The sequence below is a fragment of the Diprion similis genome, chromosome 1 (assembly GCF_021155765.1).
Source record: "Diprion similis isolate iyDipSimi1 chromosome 1, iyDipSimi1.1, whole genome shotgun sequence".
NCBI classification, from domain to species: domain Eukaryota; kingdom Metazoa; phylum Arthropoda; class Insecta; order Hymenoptera; family Diprionidae; genus Diprion; species Diprion similis.
Window position 1 is genome coordinate 4,719,200 of NC_060105.1, and position 23,181 is coordinate 4,742,380.

At 34.8% G+C, this 23,181-nt stretch overlaps 5 protein-coding genes across 5 annotated transcripts; 3 read left to right on the forward strand and 2 right to left on the reverse strand.

Annotated features, from left to right (window-relative positions):
• Positions 1 to 83: 83 nt before the first annotated feature.
• On the forward strand, positions 84 to 10,864 carry LOC124407909 (kinetochore-associated protein 1). Its single transcript, XM_046884518.1, has 32 exons — positions 84 to 393; positions 484 to 725; positions 914 to 1,030; positions 1,156 to 1,279; positions 1,368 to 1,519; positions 1,650 to 1,849; positions 1,929 to 2,392; positions 2,478 to 2,666; positions 2,782 to 3,203; positions 3,328 to 3,496; positions 3,573 to 3,668; positions 3,748 to 3,939; positions 4,022 to 4,152; positions 4,246 to 4,351; positions 4,537 to 4,780; positions 4,849 to 4,993; positions 5,089 to 5,243; positions 5,326 to 5,535; positions 5,752 to 5,789; positions 5,924 to 6,219; positions 6,308 to 6,465; positions 6,548 to 6,751; positions 7,360 to 7,475; positions 7,545 to 7,654; positions 7,797 to 7,918; positions 7,995 to 8,371; positions 8,454 to 8,818; positions 8,915 to 9,103; positions 9,220 to 9,451; positions 9,583 to 9,885; positions 10,423 to 10,506; positions 10,672 to 10,864. Exons 1-32 carry the CDS (start codon positions 253 to 255, stop codon positions 10,723 to 10,725), a joined length of 6,147 nt encoding a protein of 2,048 aa, XP_046740474.1. The 5' UTR covers positions 84 to 252; the 3' UTR covers positions 10,726 to 10,864.
• A 96-nt stretch (positions 10,865 to 10,960) lies between these two features.
• LOC124408032 (mitochondrial transcription rescue factor 1) lies at positions 10,961 to 12,202 on the reverse strand. Its single transcript, XM_046884685.1, has 4 exons — positions 11,887 to 12,202; positions 11,604 to 11,737; positions 11,367 to 11,439; positions 10,961 to 11,287 (listed from the first exon to the last, which is right to left on the reverse strand). The coding sequence occupies exons 1-4, from the start codon at positions 12,088 to 12,090 to the stop codon at positions 11,066 to 11,068; spliced, it is 633 nt and encodes a 210-aa protein (XP_046740641.1). The 5' UTR covers positions 12,091 to 12,202; the 3' UTR covers positions 10,961 to 11,065.
• Positions 12,203 to 12,450: 248 nt separating this feature from the next.
• On the forward strand, positions 12,451 to 17,222 carry LOC124409074. The gene is made up of 13 exons (XM_046886470.1): positions 12,451 to 12,666; positions 12,904 to 13,157; positions 13,365 to 13,446; positions 13,645 to 13,781; positions 14,015 to 14,226; positions 14,400 to 14,466; positions 15,373 to 15,490; positions 15,675 to 15,791; positions 15,880 to 16,135; positions 16,203 to 16,282; positions 16,395 to 16,534; positions 16,661 to 16,872; positions 16,942 to 17,222. The coding sequence occupies exons 1-13, from the start codon at positions 12,570 to 12,572 to the stop codon at positions 17,003 to 17,005; spliced, it is 1,836 nt and encodes a 611-aa protein (XP_046742426.1). The 5' UTR covers positions 12,451 to 12,569; the 3' UTR covers positions 17,006 to 17,222.
• A 356-nt stretch (positions 17,223 to 17,578) lies between these two features.
• On the forward strand, positions 17,579 to 20,302 carry LOC124408018 (pyrroline-5-carboxylate reductase-like). The gene is made up of 7 exons (XM_046884658.1): positions 17,579 to 17,719; positions 17,813 to 17,890; positions 17,957 to 18,213; positions 18,355 to 18,436; positions 19,559 to 19,698; positions 19,780 to 19,991; positions 20,080 to 20,302. The coding sequence occupies exons 1-7, from the start codon at positions 17,692 to 17,694 to the stop codon at positions 20,141 to 20,143; spliced, it is 861 nt and encodes a 286-aa protein (XP_046740614.1). The 5' UTR covers positions 17,579 to 17,691; the 3' UTR covers positions 20,144 to 20,302.
• A 281-nt stretch (positions 20,303 to 20,583) lies between these two features.
• Positions 20,584 to 22,378, reverse strand: LOC124408006 (pre-mRNA-splicing factor 18). The gene is made up of 4 exons (XM_046884647.1): positions 22,094 to 22,378; positions 21,667 to 21,951; positions 21,085 to 21,513; positions 20,584 to 20,936 (listed from the first exon to the last, which is right to left on the reverse strand). The coding sequence occupies exons 1-4, from the start codon at positions 22,154 to 22,156 to the stop codon at positions 20,697 to 20,699; spliced, it is 1,017 nt and encodes a 338-aa protein (XP_046740603.1). The 5' UTR covers positions 22,157 to 22,378; the 3' UTR covers positions 20,584 to 20,696.
• Between the last annotated feature and the right edge of the window lie 803 nt (positions 22,379 to 23,181).

Sequence of the window (23,181 nt, forward strand, 5' to 3'; positions counted from 1 at the left end):
TCTGCGCCATGATGTGCGCGTTTTGTCCAATAACAAATAAAGATTTGTAAAACGGAGTATAGATTACTGTTGATATATTTGAAATGGGCTTTATACCATCTTGTCGAAATTCAAACTTCATCAACGGTCTGCTTGACAAGAGTTTTTAAAAGTTTACTTTCAGTGATTTCATTGGTAATATTTACTGGAGTGACCAATTTAGTGAAGAGATAAGTTTTTTTGAAAACCTTCTCGGCCCTACTGAACAAAACTATGGCTCTGTGGAACAAGGTATCCGCAGGATTTGATACTGAAGATGAAACCGTCAATTTTGGAATCAGCCGAACAGTGGCAGAGAGCTCTGATTCTGTTTACGAAACAATTACGCTTGCCACTATCGAAGCAGATGACGAGGTTATCGATTCATTATTTATTTTTAAATGCGCTTAATAAAAAATGAATTTCTTGGTAAGCTTTTGTGTAATAATTATTCTATTTGTTTAGGTCATCGAGAATCCACGGGTTATTGCATCTATACAGAACTCTACACTATGCATAGCGGTAGACAAGTCGATTATCATTTTTGATAGTAATACAGCCCAAGGAATAAGAGTATGTATCGGGTTTGATTCTCTGATAACGTCGTATCGTCTCTCAAAGAACTCTTCTTTTCTCTTCGTCACTTCAACTAATGGAACTCTATGTTGTTTGAATCTGGAAGCTGGTGGGCGATTGGTTTTCTTCAGGTACATATTTTACTTCCAAGAATTATGGAATGCGATCCTTTCTGTGTCTTTATTACCATAGCTATTCACGGAGAACCACAAAAAGATATGAGGATGCACGTACAGCCACAGAGTTTTTTTAAACATATGTATACATTTTTTAAAACTACATACACCATCAAACCTAATAAGCTCGTTAATTTCTTCAGGAATGTTATTCAGGATCACCATATGCCAGATGAAGTTATATTGAACATTTTTTTCCAAGTCAGTTCAAACGCTGCGCCAGATTTATTACTCATTTCTTCTAAAGGACACATTTACAAGTATGAATTAATACATTATGTCCACTAATTCATCCTATAGTTGTTATTGATTTTCACATTTTCATACAAACTCTTCTGATTCACTTGATATAGTGATTGTTTAGCATACACACATCTATTTCTAGAATGTCAGGGTTCACTGAGGAAGTCATGAATTCTGTACTTGATGTGGATGATATTGGAAGGCTTGAAGAACTTACACGGAACGTTCAGTGTTCTCCATTGTTCAGAGAAAACAACCCTCAAGAAGTAATGCAATGTATTATTCAATTCAAGTAGATAGTTTTTTCAAATGTAACATGTTACTACAGGAACTTGAATTTATTTTGAATTTCAGGTGATATTTAGCAAAATTGGTGTTTTGTATGAAAAACAGTCGGTAGTTATGATTCGTAGCAACCTGTTATCTATTTGGCCAAGCGGGAGTTCTTGTTCATTGAATGCTTTACCTTACAAATATGTCAAATTACAATGTTTCAAACATACTAGGTGAGATGTATTTTTTAATACTAGCTCATAACTATAGGTACTCAAAAGCTATGATTTTTATAAAATAATCTCAGATTTTCAACTCTGTTCGATAATCGAAATTTTTCATTTTTTTCTTTCTCAACTCTAGATTATTACTATGTCTACGTACAGACGGAGCGATAAATATTGTCTGTTCCTCAACGCTTCTTGCAAAAAAAGTTTGGGACGGACATGCATCGGACATAGAAATTGTTGAAGATCAGGCCAATTGTCCGATTCGAATTCTCATTCTCTTAACGGCAGAAGCAGGCAGTGCTACTACATTTATGCAGCTTGTTTCGTTTCCTGGTAAGAACTGCCTGAAGAAATTCTCAGATATTAAATTTATCACTAGTCTAAAATTGTACTGTATTTAAAATACTTTCAGGTTTTGAAGTCAAATTCAATCTTGAAGTTCCAACAATGACCTATTTGGTCAGTTTAGATAGCACTACTATGGATGAAATAATTTTCTTAGAAGGAGCCAGCAAGATTTCATCAGTTATCGACACCATTAAAATAAAAGTAGTGGAAGATAAACTGCCAGAGCTTCGTATGCAGAGATTATTGAAGCGTGGCAAATATGATGAGGCTGAAAGTTTTGCCAAGCGGTTTCACCTGAGTTTGAATGCAATTCACTGCGCTAGGGCCACTGTACTTTCACAGCAGTTGTATTCTGCCACAGATTACAGCGTCAGATCAAATGTATTGAAAGAATTATTCAATACTCTTGATAAAATTGAGAACGTTGAAGATATTTTCAAATATTGTCACAACACTAGCACTTCTGACATTGAGCATGCCAAGCAGCTGATCTCGTACGCGCAACATCGGTTGATGACAGATGCAGAGGTAATCATACCCATAGGTATAAAGGAATTAGAGTTGTTTTATGGAAGATTTTCTTCACCCGTTGTACTAACGAATTATTTTTCAGAAAAAAAGTGATGTTCTGATAGCTGAATACCTGTTTATCCTGAACAGTACTTTACTCAGAATTGAAACTTATGAAATGATTCAACAAACTAGAGAAAATACTATCACATGTAGCAACGAAGATATCGGGAATTGGCCCCAGTTTTTTGAAGCAGATTTATTTAATATGTGTAAAAGTTACCTCATGAATGTAAGTTCTTACAAAAAATACCTTCATTTGGCACCTCGTGTGCTTCTACATTCCGTGTTTAGCTCAGTAAGTTTAATCAGATTAAAAATACAATAAAATATTGATATGTTGCCAGAGTGAATTGAAAGTTGCAGCTCTGATATGGGTACGACATTGGTGTACTTTAGCAGAATTTGTGACCACAGAAGTTGTTAGAGACATGTTGGAGATAATTCCGGATGGGCTGCTCCAGCACGAGTTATGGCCATGGCTGCTTCACTTCGTGCCTTCAATTTTATCCGTTTTTCCCGATGGTTTGACAGAAATAATTACATGGGGATACAAACGGGCGAAATTATTTCAAAAATATGATCAAAGTAACTGGCCAAAGAATGGACTCGATTTCTGTAAAAGCTTTATGAAGCTGCTCAATCTTGAAAAATCTCAATCGTTTTCACTATTAAATGAACAGTACACGACTGAACATTCACCATTACAACATCTAACTGAGGTTATTCAAGCCTTGACTGATTTGATGGAACTCAAAAAGAATCACAGGTTTATGTATATGCATAATATAACGCTATTAATATTATTTTGTAGTCGTATCACTAGCGACTTGTATGTCAGCAGTATAATTTGAAACCACTAAAAAAATAATTGTTTAATGCATTCATTTTAGATTAATTGTAGAAATCAAAGCATATATGGGAGAGCCCATAGAAGTAGCACATTTGTTGTTGAACAAAGTTTATCCCCAAGAAGTCGGTCATTTCATTGAAAGCTTTCTACATCAATACATGCTTAATCATTCGTTAAAGAATGATTATGTATTGATACTCTATATTCAGGTGTGTGTTGTATTTTGCGTGTGAAAATAGGACATGTGATCATTAATATCTTATCATATTTCAATTTATGGTGTAGAAAACATTGAAATCCACAAAAGAATGGTGGTATTGGGAAGAGGCTCCGTGGGAACAAAAGATAGCTAGTGTCGTTGCTTGTATACACAATGTAGAGGTAAATTATTCATAAAACTGTCGGTAATTTACATACAACTAAATCTATATATCAGTGGTAAATTATTGTACTTTTATAGAGTCGATTGCAACAAGTTGTGGATGTATTGAAGAAAGCGTCAGTACCATGGAGTCCTACAATACTGGCATTAGTTGATGCTAGCAGCTCCATTAAGCATCCTCTGGTTTCTGCTATAAGAAATGAACGGAATTCAGTTGCGTTAAAAGTGATATTAAAGAAATATGGCTATCAACATATAGGTGTCACAGACGTAAGTATAAAATCTTTCTTTCTTGTTATGTGGCGTTAAAATTCTGGTTATTATGCGACTTGGAATTTGCTTCCAATTTCAGGCATTAACCCAATATATAGTGAAACAAAACCGTGATGGAATGCTCGAAGATTTATTGGAAGTCACGAAAAATAATCAGCGGTTCAAGACTCAAGCTCTTTCTTTCTGCCTCAATTTCTTTTTGAACGAAGGGTATGTTTGAAACTTTGTATGATCATAATTCGAATATTAGTTTCTTGAAAATAAATGAAGTGAGTTTTTGCTTATTTTGTTAAAAATTTGTAGTGACCTGATGCAAACGATGTACATTCTAAATAATCTGTCTTGTGATGATGCAGCATATTGTTGTAACCAAGTTATAAATTACATAAGCATTTGTCTGAGATTCCAGGTAATTTGTTTTAATAATTTCGTATAATCTCTCTCTTAAGTTCTCGATATTATTTTTCTGTTTTATGCAAATTCCATAAGCAGTCCCCAAATTATGGGCAACATGACTTATCAATTTGTCTGTAATGATTTCAGCTTTGGTAATTACAATTTTATGACTTTCAAATCTTTGCTAATTTTTTTCAGGAAGTGAACAATAGTGCCGACTACTACGCAGAAGTGATATCCTCAGTTCAAGACAAGTTGAGAAATATTCCAGTATCTACGCCTAATTTTGACAGATTCATGCGTGACGATATCTTGATCACTGCTTCTGAATTAAAGTCTATATGTCTTCTGCGTAAAGAATTTGGACTAGTTGTAACCTTAACGGAATACCAGACTGAACGTGAAATCATTCTACAAAACTACCTGAAACAGTTGTGCAGTGGTAAGCATTTTGGGGTGATTTATGTATATATCCTTGTTCATGTTTAATAATTAATTTTGTGCTCCCAGAATCAGATAATAAAACATTATCCGGATGGTCTGTGTATAAGAGAGCTGTGAGGGTAGCGGATCTTTTAGAATTACCACGAATTCTAGCGATATGTTTGTTACTTGAGATTGGGCGCAATATAGAAGTACTCAAGTTTTATATCGAGTAAGCAGAATAGTTCATAAAAAGTATCATGTTACTAATATATTTGTAAAATGTGTCAAAAAATGTTTCTTGAAAACAATAATGTTATTTATCAGGGCAGTTAAAGAGGTTGGTTCCTTCCCTGCCAAAGAATGTCATTACGTGAAGAGATTATGTCAAACTTGTATATTTGATTTGAAAATCGAAGAGTTGAGAATAATATGCGGTCTGAAACACATCTTGACATCCGCTTTGGACAATTGTACAATCGGTTTGTATCTCGCTGTTTACTTCTCTATTACTTTCTGGCAATCTTAGACTACTCACATTCCAACCACTTTGTTGTACTTCAGGAGAATTGCCCGGGATATTACTATCGACGATCTGGAGTAATATGAGTTCCAACTTAACTAGGAATCTATACATTGACGGAACAGATATGAGAAATGAAATAGCTGATAAACTTAAGTGGAGATTATACAAAATTTATACAGACTCTGCAATGTGTTCCAACGAAATGATGTTACCATTCTTCGTGGAAGCATTTCAACTTTATCTATCCTGTATGTATAGTCCAAATCATTATACTATTCAGTATTTATTCATATTTTATTCACCATTTCGAGTTGTGAAAGAACGCATTACTGACTGACGGAAGGTTGTCAAAATTTTTTAAACACATATTATTATTTACGCAAACTGTGTATCCTAAGTATGATTATTATATTATCTGATACTTCAATTTTATATCAATATAAGAAGGAAACATATATTTTCAGATCAAAGGCGGTATACTGGCCCGACTGGTTTGGCTGAGGTGTGTATCTGAAATATATTTCAACAGAGAAGAACGGGATTGAAAATTTACTGAACATTAGACAAATTTCAACTAGGCTGAACAACACGATTCGTTTAGAAAAGAACTACAAGTAATGATTTTTAATATTTCAGAAAGATTGCTCAGATGAATTCATTAGTCTAGTAAACAAAGTGAAAACTATCCCGAAGGAATGTTACGACCTTTTTTTACTTCAGATTTTAAATAATTTAGTATCCCATTGCTCTTCCGTAACCACTGTTAAAGACGAGGTTGTCGTTGCTATTAAACCAGTTCGAGACAACTGCTTGCAGACATTACTGCACAAAATAATCAGTGCTCGTACATTGGATCTGCAGTCTGGCTTGTCTTGTCTTTACATGTTTTCGGAGCAAGATTCTCTCAAATGGTTAAAATCAGCTTGCAAAACGTAAGTGAACCATTTTGGAAATGCTTCTTTGAGCACTAAACAGCAGTTAATTTTAGTATCTTTAAAGCTTGATTTTCATACTTACTAGATACCAAACAGATTATTCACGACTACGTGCGGTAGCAGATCTTGGCTATGAATATTGTCGCTTATCGAAAAATGACGTGCATATAAATTATTTCACACACTTTCGAGTGCGTCATTATTGGGAACGAAAACTACACGATTATGGGATTCATCATAAAGGTAAATTGCCTTGTCTATTGATGATGTACTTTTATTATTTAATTTGCTCCTGCTAAATTCAGAAGATAATTTTTGCATGCAGAAATATTTACCAGTGATACAAAAGGCAAGCAATATATTTTGGAACGACTCATGCGCTCTAAGATACCAGGATTTGTCAATTTACTCAAGGAGTTCTGCGCTGATTTTGAGTTCGACCTTGATGAATGCTACATCTTGTATCTTGATGTATTGTTGAAGTACTGGAATCCTACAGTGAAAGTTGTAGAATCGAGCGGTGAGAACGGTGAGCAGAAGTCCCTCGGTAGGGAAGTTGCATGAATTTTTTTTTTTAATTTTAAATTTTAGTAGTTTGAGGAATGATAATTTGTTCATTTGTTTTCTTTTTTCGTTTCGAACAAAATTAAAATAAATTATGGGCTGGTTGACAAAGGTACTGTGTGAGGTCTGTCGTGCTAAAGGATATCTATAAGTGAAGGGTGGCACAGCAAAATGGTGTAAGTGCCAAAATGTTGAATATACGTTTTTTTCTTGAAATTTTTTTAAAAGTCCGTACACACGTTCTTGCAAAACGATATGGCTGACAAAAATTTATTCGCAAAGTTAAAAAACAAAAAAGCTTAAAAGATTCTCCGAAATACTTTTTGATTCTGCTTTTAAATTGATTAATCAAATTTTGACACAGTCTTTTTGCTCTCCTGAAGAACATAATGATGGCACACCATTTGGCCATCCCACCCTTCAACTGCAAACTGCTGCACGTTATGCATATATGAAAAGCAAGAATTGTTTCCATGAAAATTCCCCATTGAAATCGGTGATTCATAGTTTCCTTAACATTTTTTACTGCAGAATGTATGTTTACTATTCACTATAAAATACGCAATACTTTAGAATTAAGAATCAACGAAGATGACATTACTATGCTTCAAAAGAACTGCAAGCAAGTAGCTGCCATGATAGAAGATAAATCTGCTATGAAGAATCATCTCGCCATTATATGGCCAAAGGTTTGTTTAAAAAATCGTTACTCAAAGTGAAAAATAAACCATTAAAAACTCAATAATATTTTATTGCAGATTAATTTTTATCACTATGAAGTGTTTCTCTTAATCATGGAATTACTTGGGAACAATAACGAGCAGCTATTGAATCATCTTTGTTTTTTACAAAACTATGTTCGATGTGGGTGAGTTATGTCCTTTTATAAACATAATTCAGGCAGTTTAGATACACGTACTCAAAATAGATTGAAGAAAATGTATCTTACATAACAGAATCAATATTATAATCCCGGAAATCAACTCATTTCTTCAATATTTCTATTTCAGCTCACCAACGCAGATAGAATGCGAAGAATGGGTCCAACTCTGCCAGGAGAATAATTCTCTGCCAACAATAGCAAAGTGGAGGTTTCCTTTTCTGCCAAAAATTGACCAGTGGAAATTAATAAGTAATTTTGACAACCTCGAGATTAAATTTATCCTGTGCTGAGCAAAAAGTAATTACCAACATTATGGAAATTTCAGCTCCAGAATTGAATTTATCGACTTACGAAAAATGGCTAGAAGTAGCCACAGTATTGAACTTGCAAGTTTACGTAATTTGTTCAGTGGCTATAAAAGGAAGTGTATCTCAAGTCTGGGACTTGAAAGATGAATCTAAAACAAAAAATTCCAGTGAATGGCTGGTCCATTTAAAGAATCCTGCCCTGCTCGAAGATATCAAAGCGTGTATTCAACATATGGGAGATCAGCATGCACTTTATTATGGCATGGCTGCTCTTTACTATGTCGTTAATCATACTCCACCAGGGGCAGATCAAGCAGCAGCTGCCCAAGAGTGTTATGCTCATGCTCAGAAGTGGGCTCGAGCATCAGCACAATCCGACGAAGCAATGATAGAGGTGAACAGAGCTAGATTTATTTAAACATTTTAACAGTGACTGTTTTTTCGATATTAATAATACAAAACCATTTTTTCCACAGAAAATCAAATTTAAATATCTTCAACTTACCGCTAAACACATTTTATATACACATGGATTAGGTAGTAGTGATTATCTGCAACTGGTCCTTTCTCCAGAGCAACTTGTGCGTAAGCTATACATGGATCAAAGTATAGTACTAAGATGTCGAGGAGCTACTGAGAACAGACCTGATATTAATTCTGCTGTGAATGCACTTGGAAAAATTTTTTCCCTCAACATCATACAACTTCGATTAGAATTACTTGAGGAATGGTTACAGCCGAGCGACAGTGGTTCAAAATTGGATGACAGCATCACTTATAACATTGCTGCTATATCATCTCAAACTGAAGACAATGTCATCAATGACGATAATCTACTGAGGTAGGTTGTAGTGAATAAAAAATTGAAGTGTATTGAAGAAAACTGAAAAATTATTGGAGATACTTGATTTTTTTTGATATATCATTCATTGCATAGGGCATGTTATCTGCTTGAATGGGGAGATAAAGTGATGTCTGCAAATTACTTGATCAACATCGGATTTGGTACGACAAACGATGTTTCCTTTAGACCTGGAACTCAATTCCGAGCTCTACATGTACTCTTGGCTATCACTGATTCGGCAACAGTACAAGATCTTACTAAACGAGACTTGCAAAGCATCAAGTAATTTAACTATTTAATATATATATAATATATCAGTGTTGACTTCCTAAATTTACATTGTTATGGTTTCATTTCATTTTACGTGCTGATTACAAAATGCTTGAACTAATTTGCAGACTGTACATGAAGTCACTGCAGTACATAAGTGAATTGGAAAGACTAGGACTGGCATTCAGTATGCATAGATTTGAAAGTTCTCCAAAACAGGAACTGGTGCAAATGTTGTTTAGAAGTCATGCACATTTGCCAGAGGCACTCGTCCTTATTTTACAAATGTGCTTGGATTTTGGAATAAAAGATTATACTTTGTGGGATGGGGCATTAAGTGCTATGGCAAAAATGTGTATGGTATGTATAACAGATGCATCTAATTATACCTACTCATTATCGTCCATTTGTTTCTTCATGCAAATTACTTTTTCTTAACTCTGTTAAATTTCGTCAACAAATCTGCTAAATTATTGTCATTTTCCTTGCAGATCAGAGAACTAGAAAAAATTTTACCTAAATTATCAACTGAAAGCTACACGATAGGTTGTAAGGGCTACACTAAGGCTTGGGAGGTAATAATATGGGAACCATTCAGGAAAACAGAAGCTGTTCTTTCTCCAAAGCAGTTCGACGAATGTGTGACAACAATTTGTCTCTTGCACTCGTGTCCTGTAGCAAAAAAATTAAATCTTGAGCCAATCATAAAACTCTGTTTTGAGATGAAACATCCTGAACTTGCTGCTGCAATTTTACCATTTCTAAATAAGAATGATGTCGATTTCGTTGTAAAGGTGAGAGAATAACAGTAGGGGCCATTCAAGAAATACATTCGCATTTTTGGACGATTTTAGACGCCCCACCTCTTTTTGGTCTATTGATTCATAATTCGATCTGTTTGTAAAATTGTCCATAATGAAACATATTCAACATATTGAAAATTACAAATTTGAATAATAGAGAGAATTATGTTGCTTGGCAGTAAAGAGAGATAGACGGCCCTTCGTTTCTTTCTCTAGGGAACTCTCGTGCCGAAACAGGGCCTCTATACACAAAAACCGAAAGTCACATTTTTCAGCCATTGTTGCCCCCTCTCAAAAAATGGCGAACATATTTGTTGAAAATGGTCCTGTAGTTAATTGATAGAATTTGATATTAGTATATGAAATATGCATTACAGGGAAAACTTGATAGAAATTCCTAACATTCCATTGCATATTTATTATGCTGTATTTTTATAAAATAATCACCATTGGTATTTTAATTTTACTCTGAAAGGTGCGGTTTGATTCTCAAATTGTTATGACTAACTTTCATACTTCACTTTTCAGACAATAAGCTCAACCTGTGACGTATCTAAAGTTATGTTCAACCTCCGTGCTCTTCCAGAAAAAGGAATTCTCACGGTTTCACATGTAAGTCACCGTACCACTAACATAAAATATTCATAACGATAAAGCATTAATATTTGTACCTGAAATATATCATTCAGCTATGAGACTAAAATATATTACTGAAAGATAAAAATTTTGAATCTAGCGTCCAAAGACTTTTTTAATTTTAATATTTATGTTTTCCAGTCCGTGCGTGTATTGGAAAAATTGCTACAATCAGACATGCCGAAAAATGGGTGAACATACAATGTTAATAACATATGAATATGAATGTGATGTGATATGAATCAGAAAGTTACAATATTTTTTTTTGTAACTTAAACAAATTGCTAATAAAAAAAAATTAAGGTACCACGATAGTAATTTTGAAGAATTATGACTATGTCAATACACTGGTAGGTTATATTATCGCACAACTTCCAGTAGATGATATTTTATTCTGTAAACATTATGCATGTACAATTAGACCAATTCCTAGTTGCGACCTAAAGTTGAATAAGAATTTTTTTTTCTGAAAATTGGATCTATTACCCTACAAGATATTTAATTAAGAAATGTAAAATTCAAATTATCAGTGCGGTTAGCTTAGCTGTTGGGAGATGCTGTCAGTAGATGCTGTTGGTTTCCAAGGATCATCGTAATTTTCAATAACTAGAGATTTATGTTTCGTTAACTTAACACGTATATTTTCATTCTCATTATCTCCTTTTGCATGTAATAATTGAACCCGTGATACCACTAAAAATTTTGGGTTCGTAGGACTAGGACCATGTATCAAATCAATTTCATCCCCAATGTACACCTACAAGAGTGCAAAAGAAATGAGCAAATTATTAATATTCAGGAACGATTTCACACTTGAAGAATAAAATTGGGCCAACCTGACAGCTTTTCTTCAGTAGTTTCTCCCCATTAATTCGTATTTTGCTTTCGTAGAATGCTGTTTCCACTTTACTGTTGAAAAATATTAGCAAACGTTGTAATAAGATGAGTAACGAAATGAAATTCATAGACTGTTAAAAAATTATTTCTGTGGGAAGCGCAAGCTCTATTGAATTGCAGTATATAAATTTGTCACTGTGTATATTGCCAAAGAAAGAACTCCAATTATTGCTTACTTTCTGGCAATATTTAATCCAGCTTTGAGTATAAGATCTGCACGAAGAGATGTTACGCGCACGGATATTGTAGGTAAAGTTTTGTCTTGTTGTGCAACATCATCATCATCTTCATCATCTTCTTCTTCAGATTGCTATATCCACAATAAAGAATTTTATTCTACATTTGAAAACGGAACAGTGTAGAAGTATACAGATTTTCATCCTTCAATACAGCAGCACAGTATAATTAGCGAGTTAATTAATTCAGTAGTATAACAGACGTTACAGAAATCGACTGTACCTTTTTATTCGAATTTTTTCCTGCGTGTTTGAATCTTTTTATAATTTGTAGGTTACGTTCTCGGCTAGCAATGCCATTGCAAACGGTTGATTCTTTTACATTACAACATTTATCTGTATATCCAAATGCTACGTGGATTGCCTGCACCCTTGAGTATAAAGACTTTTTTTTTAAGACTGAAAATATTAGTTGTCTACACAACATTTTAGGTTATGTTATGGACAGTGTCGCTTCGATCCTATGAATATCACTATTACACAGACGAGCAGTGGTAACAACTTTTTAAGAGCATTGGGATGTGACGTGACTCCGAGATTATTATTTGCGAATTTCATATCACTTATTCTTGAGGATATTATGTAGCTCATCACGGGTATCAAATGTTACAAGTCTTGTCTTGAAGCGAAGGAGGATTAGAATACTAACAAAACAGAACAAAAATTTGCAGCTTCTTTAGGTCTTGTCAATGCTTAGGGCATAAATTAAAGTACTGTTGTCAGCGAGTACATTTAATCGCAATTTCCCCAGTGCTAACACCGATCGAAGATTTCCTTTTCGTGAGTTAGTTTACAGTAAGGTTATGTGGCTCATTGACACCTATGCGAAAATTCTAATCGGTCTCAATTTGCTTTATAATTATTTCAGCCTCGACTGAATTATACATAAACTGAGATACAAGCATCATGGCAGAAGTATCTGAAGATTTGACATCCCTTAGAGTTGGCTTTATCGGTGGTGGAAATATGGCTAGCGCTATAGGTGCTGGTCTCATAAGAAGAGGTACGGTAAAGGATTTGAATTGAAAATGAGTAATGAATAATAATGAATTCTACATTAACTTACTACTTCACAGATCTACTAGATTATACAGCACAGTAGTAGACAATAGTGTTCATGGATGATTATGCTTTATTGCTAATAAACATCAATATTGATTGATGTAGTATTCATAAATATTTAGACGAGTATACAATAATACAAGTCTTGAGTTTGATATTTTGATACCCACATTTGTAGGTGTATTGAAAGCTGACAACGTCTGGGTATCGGGAAGAACGACCAGAACGCTTGGTTTCTGGAGTGATCTAGGGGCTCATGCGACACTGAAAAATGGAGAGGTTGTGGAAAATACCGATGTCATATTTCTTGCAATGAAACCCCAAATGCTGGATGAGGCTTTAGCTGGCATTGCTAAAACTGTAACTAAATGCCCTCCAAGCAAATTATACGTGTCTGTACTTGTTGGCGTGACTCTTGATGTTCTTCAGACAGTAAGTAGGAAAAGTAAGACTGTGAAATAGTAAGATCTTGGAGAAATAGAGTTTCACTTTAAAACAAATAACAGTATTTGTCAAATTTATCAGTTTTTTTTAAGCATTTGAGGCTTTGTCTTTAACCCAATCGATCAATATCCATGTTTAATTTTTGTCATGCTTCTATTTTTATTTACTATTAACATTATCAGGTGTGTATTCCAGAAATTAGCCCGCATTGTTCAGCAACCAAGAGTTATTAGATCAATGCCGAATACACCCATGATGGTCGGCGAGGGTATCACTGGTATGTAAATTTTCCAGCTGGATTTGAATAAAATATCCATTATCCAACTTTTCGCACTTCCAAGTGTTATTTTTAACAATAAATATAAATTATGTTTATGTTAACACATTTTTCATTATTGTGTGTTGAAAAGAAATTTGGACTAGGATTATAGTATTCAAACGTTCCTTACCAACATGTAATTCATTTTACTTTCAGTCTACTGTTCCAAAGGAACGACTGCTAACGACGAAATTCTAGTAAATGCATTATTTTCGCATGTGGGAATCAGCGAGAGCATACCAGAGACTCTAATGAATGCTGTTGGTGGATTGTCAGGTTCTGGTCCTGCCTATGTATGTAATATAGCAATGTTTATCATTGTTCTGTACTAGAAACTTTCATCAGAGTTATCATATGACTATTTTATAACTGGGAAAACATGTTTTTCAGTACAAGTTAACACACATATAAAGAAAGGAAATAGCAATACTAACATAAATCAGGTCATATTTTATAGCATGGGCACAAGTTCAAATTTATCTCATACTGGAAGTTCTAATATAACTCTTGGCTACTTTCTATAAAGGCGTATCTGATAACCGAAGCTCTTGCGGATGGCGCTGTAAGAATGGGTGTCCCACGCCCGATGGCTACAAAATTTGCTGCTCAAGTCTTAGTAGGAGCTGGTAAAATGATATTAGAAACAGGACGGCATCCAGGCCAGTTGAAAGATGAAGTTTGCTCTCCAGGTGGCACAACAATTAGAGGAATTCATGCTCTAGAACAAGGTGGTGTCAGGTATGAATGCCAAATCTTTTTCGACTAATTGTCTATCTGTTTTGGTTTTAAAAATGTGTCATTTTTCTTCTTGTTTTAAACTGGTTTAAAACTTTGTTCAATAGTGTTTATAAATTAGGTAAGAGTGATGTAAAATATAATTCAGCCATGCATATTTCGTTCTGTCATTTAAGGGGGTCCTTAATGAATGCGATTGAAGCAGCAGTAACTAGATCAGACGAGCTGTCTTCTGTGCCTAAGTAACGACTTTGCAGAATGTACATTGTTGGGAAGAGAATAAATGAAAATCGCTAGCAAAATTCTAGTGAATAATCTCAATTCAATTAATTATTATAATTTGATGTCATATAATATAATCACATGTAAGTATCGTAGAGTATTAACTTTATGAAACTTCAGTTGGTCTAAAAAAATGTTGAGATTAGATCAGAAGTTGAGATGTATTTGATGCAGGCATCACTTAATTCACAGACTTTCTTGAATTTTCAAACCAGCACTAAATTTGTGCTATTTATAAAAGTATTTTTAATTTCCTATAAGTAAATCAAATACGATCACCAGCTGCAGATCATGTATGACTATCTATAAGTAACTACAAATTGTAAGATTCCCGTTAAGTATAATGTAAATAGTTTAGTTGGTAGTGGAAAATTTTGTAACAAAGTCCGTGGAACGTTTAGTTGGAAGTTGCAACGAGTCCAAATTGAGCGAAGGTATGTATGTACAATGTACATTGTACATGTACATGCATTCGTGGCCGAACTCACGCGGGTATTTGCGCGTCGGCGCATCAATGCATCATCGCCTCGGCTGACTCATTGCCGGGTGAAATTCCTAAGCTTTTCGAGTAAACAAACATATTCAGAAGGTGATAAAGACCCATGCGCGGAACAGAATGCGATTTCATACACCCAGTCCTTCCAGTAATGTTGAACCGACAAGAAGAGCAACCACGTGCGTCTAATTCCTTCACGCGGCCGGTATAAATACGGACCACTGTGCAGTCGCAATAGTCTTTTATTTATTACGTAATTAATGGCACCCGGCCGAGTATGATTCTAGAATAGGAACGCGATTTTGTATCCAATATATTTTGCTCGGCATCGATTAAACTGTTGCGTTTCTTGTTTGGACCATAAGGTATAGTTTTGTAATACGCGATTGAGATTGGACTTGTTAAACGTTCTCGACATGATGTCATCAAGTTTAATTATGAGGAAGGTGTGTTGTACTTGTTGCAGTTATGCCCTGAGATACGAAAACGGTAAATTATGACATCAAGTACTTATGGGATTATTCCATTTCGCATGCAATTTCGTAAGCCTGTCTCATCAGTGTACATTCACTCGTGAACTCGACCTATTTAACGAAAAATTTGCGTCAATGTTTTAGTTCAGTAATTGCTAATTTCTTGAATCATAATTAACGTGAATGTTTATTATTTTTAGCTAAGATCGTTAATCTATCATCGCGCAAATTCGCTTCAAAGAGCACGGTAGGGTGCATCGGATTTCTAGGTGGGGGAAATATTGCTAGAGCTATAGGCAATGGGATATTAAAAAGTAGTAAGTATACAAATCAATAATACTAATTCATATTATATCATTCACTCTAAATACCTTGTTGATCATTGACTTTATTTCCTGAAAATAGAGCTTCTCGAACCACCCAGTATATATGTAGCAGAGCCTTACGAACCGATGCAAAAACCATGGCTGGATTTGGGTACAAAAGTAACAACTGAAAATGGAAAAGTTGTGGAAAATTGTGATATTATATTTTTGTCTGTGAAAACAAACGCTTTAAATGCAGCAGTTACTGGTATAAAGAATACTTTGTCAGTACCAGTACGGGACAAATTATTCATTTCAGTTCTGGCTGGGATACCTTTGTCAGTTTTAAGAAAGGTAAAGTGCATTTTATAATAAAATACTCATTTGAACAATTAATCCAAAAAATATTTCTTAACTTCAGACGATCCTGCCTGTTGTACCTGAGGCCAGAATAATACGTTCAACTTTGAATATGCCTCTGTTAATTGGCGAAGGTTGCGCAGGTAAGTAACAGCTACCTATTGTTAACCGAACAAGCGCTGTTGAGCAAAAAAATGAATGTATTTTTGTACTTACCTAAAAATTGAGAAAATAAATTTTATTTCTTGTTTACAGTATTCAGTGGCGATAGTACCGTGACAGAGGAAGACATAGCCTCTGTAAAGACCATAATGTCCGGGCTTGGAATGTGTAACTTCATACCCGAATATCAACTCAATGCAGCTAGCGGTCTTGTGGGATGCGGTCCCGCCTATGTGAGTATCTTTTCTAACTATACGCTTATTTTCACGTTGTGCTTTCAATTTGGAAAATAACAAACTAAAGTTATGTCTAGATTGTCGACCTTCACTATTTAATAAAGGTGGTTTCCCATTTTTCAGATGTACATTATGATCGAGGCATTAGCTGATGGTGCGGTGAAAATGGGTGTACCACGGGATCTAGCGATTAAGTTTGCCGCACAGACTATGTATGGATCGGCGAAAATGGTACTTGAAACTGGGAAGCATCCGGGTGAATTAAAAGATCAAGTCTGTTCCCCTGGTGGTACATCTATTCGTGGCCTACACGCCATGGAAAAGTCAGGCGTCAGGTAAGACTAACTTTGATGATTTTCTGTATTTCATTTAATATCGTTTTATAATGTTTATTCAATTTTCAGAGCGGCTCTTATGGATGCAATTGAAGAAGCTGTTAAAAGATCAGAAGAAATTACTAATAAATAAAGTAGTCCTGGAAAGTAAGAATGTACATATCGAGATGAAACTATTTGTGAGTCATGTACTGAGAAAGTTATTCAATTTACACATAATATGTGACCAGATAAAGTATGCGAATTTTGTGTGAAATGCGGATGGATTGTCATCTTAATGCTGCGTAAGTCACAAACCAATGCAAAAGGGCAGAGTAATTGCGCATTCAACTAAAATTAATTGAATTGAAGAAAAATGAGCTAGAGGTAATATTTTTCTCTGCCTTTTTGGTCAGAGTTTTATTGGAAAAATATTTTTTTACTCTACCAACTCATTTTTCTATGTATTAATGTAAAATTTTTTTAATAGCTCTGTTGAATTCTTATATAAGTTGGATGCTCACTAAAAAATATTTGTACCTGCTTTTATAAAAGTTTACTAATAAAAAGCACAATTTCATATTGAGTGTTCGTACCTGACCATTTACTACTGAGAAAAGTCAGAATAATTTAGAACATAGTGATAGGTAAAATTTTCAAGCTTATGCGAAATAATGCAAGTCTATATTAAGCTTGTTTTCTTTTGGCTGAACATCTTGGCAAATGGACAGTTTGGTTGCGAATAGCTGTCATGGTCATTGCTAACTTACCTCACATCAAACGTTCAGTCATTTCAAAGTTTTCTGTCCTCACAGTTGCAGGACCAAACTAGACTGTATCATGGCATCTACCGTCGAATGCATTTCTGGTAAATTGTTCAAGCTTTTCATAATAACTATAATGGTATTTGTGTTACTCCTATTCTATAGCAATGTATACAAAACTTTTTTATTCTGTGTAGCCACTTTAAAGAAGGATATTGGCTTCATTGGAGGCGGTAACATTGCCAAAGCTATTGGCCATGGCATCATTAACAATGGTGAGATTACTCCTCAAGTCACTGACTGTAAATTTAATTTAATAATTAATTTAATTTGACTACTAGGCTTAGTGGAAGCTTCGAAGCTTCATGTATCAGAGCCAGTCAAATTGTTGCAAGAAAATTGGCGTGAAATGGGTGTAAATATAGCCGCCAATAATGCCGAGGTAGTGCAAAAAACAGACACTATATTTCTCCTTGTGAAACCTGGGTCTCTAAAAGAGGCAATGGAATCTCTTAAACAAAATTCGGGATCTCTAAATACTAGTGAAAAATTATTTGTTTCGGTGTTAGCTGGAGTATCGTTAGCAAAACTTGAGGAGGTTCGTGCAATTTCAATTATGTTTTATTGAATACATAATTTATGAATCTATCATTACACTAAATCATCTCATCATATATATCTTTTATTTTAAATATTTGTATAATTTATCAAATATATTATGTATTATAAATCTTTTTAGGAAATCTTACCTATTATACCAAAGGCAAAAATAATTCGAACCATGCCAAATATGGCATTAATGGTTGGAGCCGGTGCTACTGGTAAAGAAGTGAAATCAATTTCAGATTGGGCAGGTAGATACATAATGCCTCAGAATCGTTTCAATCGAAGTATGCCAACATATACATATTACACCGTTTTGATTGCAAATTGTTTTCAAGATTTGAAACCATTTTATTCTGACAATATGGTTAAATTGGTAATTGAACGTATAATATGGCAGTCGTTGTGCTCTTCAGATGTTAAATCTATCACATTTATTTTGTGATACTTATTTTCCAGTGAGCGGTCGAATCTATTACTACCCTTTCAACTTCTGACATGTTCATAGTAGTCTCCAAAATTTCCAACACGTACTTGTCCACGTTCAAGTCTTCAAGTTTAGCATTTTTACTAAAAACAGGAAATACATGATTTCAAATACTAAAGAGAAACAAAATTTTCTTGCTGTAATAAGTAGCTGTTGACAAAAAATTCTACAAAAAGGTCAAACCGGTTCCAAGTTCCGAATAAACTTACTTGCATATAGGACACTTCTATGACTTCACTTTGCAGTTCAAATTTAAATAAGCTTTCAAATCGAAGCATTGTATATGTTCACAATTACAGCCCCGTGCAGGTAACGTGATTCGATTCTACAATTCTAAATACTTTTACTAACAAGAGTGTAGAACCTTTGTATACTTACGTTGAATGTCAATTTCTGCCTAAACTTGCCAGCTACCCAAGTTAGGCAGTGCTGGTGGAAATATACATACACTGCAGGGTGAATGAACCCTACAATCTTACCGGAATAGTACACAAGTATCTGATGGAGTATGTCACAGTTTTTAAAAATGAGTGAAGAAAAACTCAATGTGGTCCTCTGTTGTTCGCCAACACTCTATTTGTTTACAGACACGAGTCAATTTAGGTATGTAGTTAATTCGGAGGGCAAACTATCTGAAGAACAACTTGATGCTTATATTTTTTTGAACAAGTGTAATATTTGAGGGAATAGGTGTCGTCACCTCTCCAGACGTTATCACTACGCTTCAACCAAGCATTTAAACTCTATCTGCCCAATCTGATTGATATTCATAGAAACTGTCAAGTAATGGAAATAACTATTCTGTAGCTGATACAAGGTAATGGCCAGTTACCCATAAAGTTCCTTTTTTTAGTGTTCGCTTGTGGTCATGGAGCAACAAAACAAGACGCAGATCTTGTCACAACAATAATGTCAAGTATCGGAATCTGTGAGCAAGTCCCGGAGGACCTAATAAATGCTATAACAGGACTTTCTGGTGCTGGGCCAGCTTACGTAAGTCAATCCTTAAGAAATGATTTTGAAATGTATCAGTTTACATCATATTATCAATAAAATTGTTTCATTTTTTCGCAGGTGTATGTAATGATCGAGGCATTAGCTGACGGAGCTGTCAAAATGGGAGTTCCAAGAGATTTGGCCATAAAATTTGCTGGACAAAGTTTTTATGGCGCTTCTAAAATGCTACTGCAAACTAAAAAACATCCTGGACAACTCAAGGATGAAGTATGTTCACCAGGTGGTATAACAATTTGTGGAGTGCATGCTATTGAAAATGGAGGTGTTAGGTAAGTTTACATGCAGAAATGGAGAAATTAAAAATTCATTCAATTTCAGTTCAAATATACCGTATATTTGCTTTTTTCTCTATTATAGAGCAGCTCTCATGAATGCTGTTATAGCAGCTGTACAACGATCATCGGAATTAGATAAAAAATAGATACATGCTTCGATATGGGAAGTTAGAAACTTTCTATGCAATAATTTATATCGAATATTTTTATCGAATAACAGGAAAAACAATATAAACGATAGGTGTGTAGAAAATAAATCTATCAAAATTCTAAAATGATCTATAAAATTTTGCGAATCACAGTTTGTCTTTTTACTTCTCTGCTGACAAATGCAACCGACAGGTAATAATTTATCAACTAGTTTAAATCTGTTTTTAGATAATATTAGGATCCTCCTCATTTTAGACTTTTTGAATTTTTACCCCAAATTAGTAATTTCTCACAGTTGTAGATTTTCCGGCAAATAGTTAGTCCACAAACTGAATGCTTTTAAGGAGAAATTTATTTATTTATTTTTCTGAACGTACCGAACTACGTAGAGATTTGAGGGTGTACTTGATTTAAATGAAGTTAAGTCTAAATCTTCTACAGTTGAAGTAACATAATATTTATTAATTGATTGAATTTAAATATATTTACAATTACATACAAGGTAATACGAAAATTCAGATAATATATTTTCATACGTACATACAAAGTTCAGTTTGTTTTTGCATATTCTACACATCGAGATGGATCTGTAGGATAATACTCCTGGCATTTGGTCATCAGTCTCTTGAGTGCCTGTATATACTTGCGCTGCGTCTCATCATTCATCACATGGGCAACATTTTTGGAGAAAATTTTTTCACGACCAGTACGAGCGTGAATACCAACCATAGTCACACCAATTGGCCAAGGCGAGTTTCCGATAGCCATTTGAAGATATGCATCGCTTGCCTGAAATGAATAGACACAATTTGAAATTGCTCTATATTTTCAGCCACATCCACATTATCATTAATCATAGATAGTCAAGTTGATTTGATGATAAATTAGTCAAATATACATCATTAATTCACTTTTTTAGACTAAGACACATATTTACCAATATATAATTGCGCTCAAGAAGGTGTTTAACTATTTCAGTCAAACTGTCGGTAATATCTTCAGGCAAAGACTTGTTTTTCAACTTTCTGAGTAGGGGTTTGAGGTATTCTCGAGTCTGAGCATATGTAGCACTAGCCATTTTTCCTCTAGTGCTATTCTTTTCCATAGCAGCTCTACTGTTCAACTGATTGCCCCACATTTTTACGAGGAATTGCAAAAACTGAGTGATGACGTTCATGTCGTATTCTCTGTCCCCACAATTCAGCTTGGCAGACATCTTCTGTATATCGTCGTAGGTCACACCTTCGTCAGGCACGTGTACATCGCCTTTACCTTCTCCGTCTTGCGGTTTCGAGGATTCGAATATTTCATCAAGGTATGCCTGGTCAACCTGCTCCATAGCTTCTTGGAAATCATTGCGGAATCCCTGGAAAATGAACGTAAAGAAGTGTTAAAAGAATAATGGAAAAACCAGTGTCAAGCATTCTCTCAGGGGATCTTAAATCAACCTCCAAATCATTTATAAAGCAATTACAACTGTTCCCTTGTTATTTACTTCCAACGATTAAGTTTCATATACCTTGTTGACTTCTGGTTCAAGGATTTCCCGTTTTCTCAGTCTTCTGAATGCTTCTAGCTCCGATTCACCAAATAATAAAACCGGTTCTCCTCGTTCACGTAAGCGTCGTATGACTTCAGGCCTTGACAAGGCTAGATGCTCCTGACCATTGTTTGCTACAGAATCCGCAGAATGATCGCTGACGTCAGATTTGACAGTGTCCTTTTTGTGCCCATACTTTTCCAAGTATTCTTCTTGTTCCTTCGCGGCAAGTTCTCCGCGACGAAAGTATTTCTTATTGTTATGCTGTGTCAGGATCATATGATAAACGTTAAAATTTTAGGTTATTCTACGTTTTTCTGGAAACGAGATGTAATCGATTTACAGTAAATATAAAGAATGCGGTTCGTTTAATGACTACAAATCTAAGGACTTACTTCCCACCTACCAAAATATTACTCTCCTCCAGCTGTTTCCTTTTCTTCATTATTTCTGCCTTTAAAATATCCATTGCAAACGACTTGTGCGATAGGTTTGTGGGGCAATCTGAATTCTTTTGAAATTCTTCTTATTACTATTATTATTATTATTATTATTTATAAGCAGATGTGCAGTATAAGTTTTTAAAACATTAGAATATTTCTAAAACTTGTTTAGAAATGTAATAATCAAAACAGACCAATTACAACCACTTGGGTTATTTCTATGTTGTTCACAACCAGCTGATTTACTGATTTAGTTTCTCTAAATTCTGAAGGGATGGCGTTCAAAGCGCACTACGTTTATTGTTTATGGTTAGGGCGAAACAAAGTTGTTTTTTTACACCACTAGACGGCAGGGTATGTGCCATAATCGGCAAGTAAATCAAGAAGGTGTAAAACATATATGAAATTGTCACGCACGCATTGCATACGTAGGTATAGCGACTTGCCATTTTTATTCGAAATTAAATGTAAATAACTGAAAGTACAAAGTTGAAATGGAATTTCGATATCCAAACTATATTTTTAGGAGTTATTTCTCATTATGAGCTAAAATGTAACCGACAATATTGCCCAGTGTTGCTGCACCCGTGCTGCACGCATCTGGCCGTATAATTTTAATCGGCGGGAAATCCATTCGTTGGTTCGGCTATGAAAAAAGAATCGAAATAATGGTTTGGTTATAATCACTGATATATTTGACAGTAAAAATGTGACTTCAGAATTATTCATTTATTCATGCACAAACAGTCGCGCGTTATTCTTCTGCAGTACGATAAAAACAAGAGGCAATCAGACACAGGACGTCTCGAGAGTAGTTTCGTACGTAGATAGTTTACTAAATACTTTTCATAATTTTTATAAAGTTTGTCAGCATACATTTTCGTCAACAGACTGAGGTGAAACTAACTGGTCATGTCCGATCGTGTTTTTGATTCGTCTGATTTGTCATGTTACAGACTACGCGACGATGTGAAGTATGCAAAGATTGAAAACAATCGGTGATCGGAACGGGACGTTCGGATTTGGGTAGATCGACCGGCAGGTATGTGTT